The sequence below is a fragment of the Engraulis encrasicolus genome, chromosome 8 (assembly GCF_034702125.1).
Source record: "Engraulis encrasicolus isolate BLACKSEA-1 chromosome 8, IST_EnEncr_1.0, whole genome shotgun sequence".
Lineage (NCBI taxonomy): Eukaryota > Metazoa > Chordata > Actinopteri > Clupeiformes > Engraulidae > Engraulis > Engraulis encrasicolus.
In genome coordinates, this window is record NC_085864.1 from 35,828,521 (window position 1) to 35,833,520 (window position 5,000).

General features: G+C 48.0%; 1 protein-coding gene across 6 annotated transcripts in view; it reads right to left on the bottom strand.

Moving 5' to 3' along the window:
- Positions 1–5,000, bottom strand: part of lrch3 (leucine-rich repeats and calponin homology (CH) domain containing 3) — a 49,502-nt gene that overhangs the window by 22,604 nt on the left and 21,898 nt on the right. For all 6 annotated transcript variants that reach the window (XM_063205551.1, XM_063205549.1, XM_063205550.1 and 3 more), the window contains exons 6-9: positions 4,726–4,829; positions 2,098–2,191; positions 494–623; positions 156–292 (exon numbers count right to left, since the gene is read on the bottom strand). In XM_063205551.1, the coding sequence (XP_063061621.1) occupies positions 156–292; positions 494–623; positions 2,098–2,191; positions 4,726–4,829 (465 nt within the window). The remainder of the gene's footprint in view (positions 1–155; positions 293–493; positions 624–2,097; positions 2,192–4,725; positions 4,830–5,000) is intronic.

Consider the following 5,000-nt stretch of genomic DNA (forward strand, 5'->3'; position numbering starts at 1 on the left):
CGCACGCGCACACACACAAACGTAAGCACGCAAACACGCACACACAAGCTCAAAAGCATAGGTGCACGCACGCACGCACACAGACACGCAGGCACACACACAAACACACACACGCATGCATGCACACACGCACGCACACACCACCACAGCCCTACCTCTCTGGTGATCCGCCGCTCGATGTAAGCCATGAACTGGGAGCTGAGGCTGATGGCGTCTGACGTCCGGCTTCGTCTGTCGTCCTCCTCTTCCGTACAGCTGTCTATGAAGTCTATCTGCTCCGTCTCTGTCTCCGCTGACAGCACAAACACACAAGGTTTCCGTTACAGCAAAAGCACACACGACCACTCATTGACCTCTATGAATTGACAATTTTAGCATTCAGATGTTGACTAACACCAGAGATGATTACTCCCACTCACAGTCACCATAAACAACTCGGCACAACATTCACAGAACATAGATGTGCATCCACACAGAAAAAAAAGTGTGTCACCTGTGCCATTGGCCACGTGGTGCGTGCTGTGCTTGGCGTCTTCCCTCTCCCTCTCGCGCTCCCTCCTCTGCCGCTGCTCCCTGGTGATCTCCGCCACCCGCAGAGGCAGGTCAGACAGCTCATCTGTAGGCTACAACGCAAACACATGCAAACACACACGCAAACACACACACACCACAGGCATGTCAGACAGCTCTTCCGTAGGCCAGAGCACGTCACAGACGGAGGGATAGAGAGAAGCACGGAGGGAAAAACACAGCAGATGGAAGAAGAGAGGAATGGAGGGCATGATTAAGGCAAGGATAGAGAAAGTGAGATGAAAACAGGTAATAGACATCGCCTAAAATGCAGGAGGGAAGCAGGAACGAGAAAAGTAAGGGATAGAGAAAAAAAAGTAAGGGATAGAGAAAAGTAAAGGATAGAGAGAGAAGGATATAGTGGGATGATGTAATAGATTGGGGGAAAGTAAGGGGATAAACAAAAGGGACAGCGTGGGATGAAAAAATGTGGAGAGTATGAGAGGGGGAATACAGAGGAATGGATGGAGGAACGAGTACAGACAGGAAAGGCCACAGGGAGGGGACAGGAGGGCAAAGGTTACATAGCAGGAGGAAGGAGAGAGGGAGAGAGAGAGGGAGAGAGAGAGAGAGAGAGAGAGAGAGAGAGAGAGAGAGAGAGAGGGAGAGAGAGAGAGAGAGAGAGAGAGAGTGAGAGTGAGAGTGAGAGAGAGAGAGAGAGAGAGAGAGAGAGAGAGAGAGAGAGAGAGAGAGAGAGAGAGAGAGAGAGAGAGAGAGAGAGAGAGAGAGAGAGAGAAAAGACAGAGGACAAAAGAAGAGTCCAGACAGGAAGGAAGATGAGCTGGCTGCATTAAACAATGTGTGAAATACGTCACCTAGGTACAGGGATCACACGTGCCTGTGTAGCCCTCAGGGAAATGCTGTGTTTTACTGTGTTTTTTAGTGTGTGTGTAGTACTGCCAATCATAAACACACACACTTTATTCAGTTGAAAAGTATGTCCAATGGGGACACCACAAAGCATATTTTGTGTGTCAGATTTTGTTGAGACGAGATCAAATTAGATTTGACTTCATTAGATCAGGCTCAAGCCCAAAACTTATATTCCATGGGTAGACATCAATACGGGTCTTCTTAAACTTTCAAAGACAATATTCTTCTGCTAGCTAGCAGTAAATAAACTTTAAGACTTGTGACTGACAAATGTGTATGTGGCTGACGACTATAAAAATCAAATAAAATTGTACCAGCCCTCTTTCGCATTTCGCTGGTTCAAATTTATATCTCTGGTCTTTGTAAACAGAAGGTTATCCATTTATTTTATATAAATGGTCCTCATCAATGTGTGTCTCACCTCGTTCCCATTCTCTCAACTTGCTGTCCCACAGGTGTGTATGCATGTACGTGTACGTGTACGTGTACGTGTGTGTGTGTGTGTGTGTGTGTGTGTGTGTGTGTGTGTGTGTGTGTGTGTGTGTGTGTGTGTGTGTGTGTGTGTGTGTGTGTGTGCGTGTGTGTGTGTGTGCGTGTGTGCGTGTGTGCGTGCGTGTGTGTGCGTGTAAGTGTGTGTCTGTGTTTGTGTCTCACCTCATTCCCTGACCACCGCTTGTCTCCACTGTCCACACTGTTGAAGCCGGAGTCCAGCGCTCCGTACGGCCGACCAGGATACAGCTCCTCCACACTGCACACAACACAATACAGACAACAGTATACCGGTCAGTACAGCAGATATCAGTGCAACACAGCCAATAGCACAGGCATCAGTAGAGCCCAGGCAATAGCACAGGCATCAGTAGAGCCCAGGCAATAGCACTAACATCAGCTATATCTTTTTTATATCTATGACCTGTGATTGGCGAGCCTTTGAGCTGGCAAAATTCTATCTTAGAATGTCGAAGGGCAAAGAGTTAAGAGACAAAGGGAGTACAACACACACATGGCACGAAAGATGTGTGTGTGTGTGTGTGTGTGTGTGTGTGAGTGTGTAGATCAAATGGGAATATATAGCTGTATACGAAATGTGTGTATCTTTGGATGTGCAGACATGCCCTGGTCAGTGTACTGTCTGTGTAACTGTAAATGTACTCAGGTGCACTGGAGTGTGTGTGTGTGTGTGTGTGTGTGTGTGTGTGTGTGTGTGTGTGTGTGTGTGTGTGTGTGTGTGTGTGTGTGTGTGTGTGTGTGTGTGTGTGTGTGTGTGTGTGTGTGTGTGTGTGTGTGTGTGTGTGTGGCGCACGTTGTTACAACGTAACACAGGTGCCCTGGACAGTGTTTCATGTAGTGTTTGTATACATCCGATGCACGAGAGGAACACACATCAATGACAATGCAGCACTAGTAGGGAATGTCCAGTCCAAGTCTTTGGCACTGTGCCCAGTCTCAACCCCCACCTCACCTCCCCTCTCCACCTCCTCCCAGTGCAATGATCACTCACACAACCCAACAGCACACCCCTGTGTGTGTGTGTGTGTGTGTGTGTGTGTGTGTGTGTGTGTGTGTGTGTGTGTGTGTGTGTGTGTGTGTGTGTGTGTGTGTGTGTGTGTGTGTGTGTGTGAGAGAGTGTGAGAGTGTGTGAGAGAGTGTGTGTGTGTGTGTGTGTGTGTGTGTGTGTGTGTGTGTGTGTGTGTGTGTGTGTGTGTGTGTGTGTGTGTGTGTGTGTGTGTGTGTGTGTCTTCCTCCAGTGATGTCCTACATCCGCACAGTCCACTATGACCTGCTATGGCTCGCTTCCTCTGGACCCTCATACAGGACACTAGGAGAGGTGTGTGTGTGTGTGTGTGTGTGTGTGTGTGTGTGTGTGTGTGTGTGTGTGTGTGTGTGTGTGTGTGTGTGTGTGTGTGTGTGTGTGTGTGATTACTAGATAAGGAAGGTACAAGGGAGAGATGACGGGAGATGATAGCAGAGACAGAGAACACTTAACATGAGGGGGGGACGGAAAGAAAGGGAAAAATTGAAAGGAAAACAGAAAGGGAAAGACCAAAAGACAGAAAGATGATAAAGCATAGAAAGGGGCAGAGGAGGATAAGAGAAGAGAAAAAACACACTCCGTGAAGTGAGTATTGCAAAACGGTGTATCTCCATTTTTTTACTTTTGCATTTTATTATTGGAAATGACTGTTCAGAGGTCCTATCACATATGTGTGAATTCTTACCATTCAAATATTTTGAGAACATACTTTTTTAACCTATATAAAATGTGTTTTGGAATGCAATTCAATGGAATGGCCAATACAAAATGTTAATTTCCCAACATTCTACAAAATGAAGATACACCATTTTGCAAATAAACCCTTCACGAGAGGCAGAGTGTTTTGCAGAGAAAGAGAGAGAGATACACTGAGACAGAGGTTAAGAGACAGAGAGGAGAAGGTGGAGGACAAATGAAAAAGCGAGAGAACGTGCGAGAGAGAGAGCGAGAGAACGTGCGAGAGAGAGAGAGAGAAAGAGAGAGCCAGAGATACAGAGGGGAAGCGTTGTGTGCAGTGTGCACCCCTCCCCTGGTGCTCCCCAGCTGTCTCCCAGTAAACAGCTGTTTCCAGGGCCGCCCCCCTCTGACATAGCACTGGAATTGGGACGGTGTGTTTGTAAGAGGGAGAGAGAGAGAGAGAGAAAGAGAGAGAGAAAGAGAGGGAGAGGGAGAGGGAGAGAGAGAGAGAGAGAGAGAGAGGGAGGGAGAGGGAGAGGGAGAGGGAGAGGGAGAGGGAGAGAGAGAGAGAGAGAGAGAAAGAAAGAGAGAAAGAGAGAAAGAGAGGGAGAGAGGGAGAGAGACGGAGAGAGAGAGAGAGAGAGAGAGCGAGAGAGAGCGTGTGTATGTGTGTGTGAGCGCGCGTGTGCGTGCGTGCTTGCATGTGTGCGTGCGTGTGTGTGTGTGTTTCTGTGCATGAGATCTGATTTTAGGTCTGGCCAAACCTGTCTGTATGGCGTAACCGCTCAATTCTGAAAACGAAAAATACTTGGATCTACCCAACCGAAGCATGTCAAACAGAGATAAAAAGAGAGATTGTGTGTGTATGCATGTACATGCATGTGTGTGTGTGTGTGTGTGTGTGTGTGTGTGTGTGTGTGCTTGTGCGCGTGTGTGTGTGTGTGTGTGTGTGTGTGTGTATGTGTGTGTGTCTGTGTGTTGTGTGTTGTGTGCGTGTGTGTGTGTTGTGCGCGTGTGCGTGTGTGTGTGTGTGTGTGTGTGTGTTGTGCGCGTGTGCGTGTTTCTCTTACCACGAGCCGTAGGGTAGCGGTCTCCTGTCGTAGTCGGGCAGGTCGGGCTTGCAGGCCTCCATGTTGAGATATTTAAATATGTGGATCTTCCCCTTTATGCAGATCTGCCAGTCAGATAAGAGGAAGAGCAGCACACATGACTAACATGCCCCGACACAACTCAACCACTTCAACACACTCTTAGTTTGAACATCAGCTTTTCCACCAAGGGATCGGTATACTCTGTGTGTGTGTGTGTGTGTGTGTGTGTGTGTGTGTGTGTGTGTGTGTGTGTG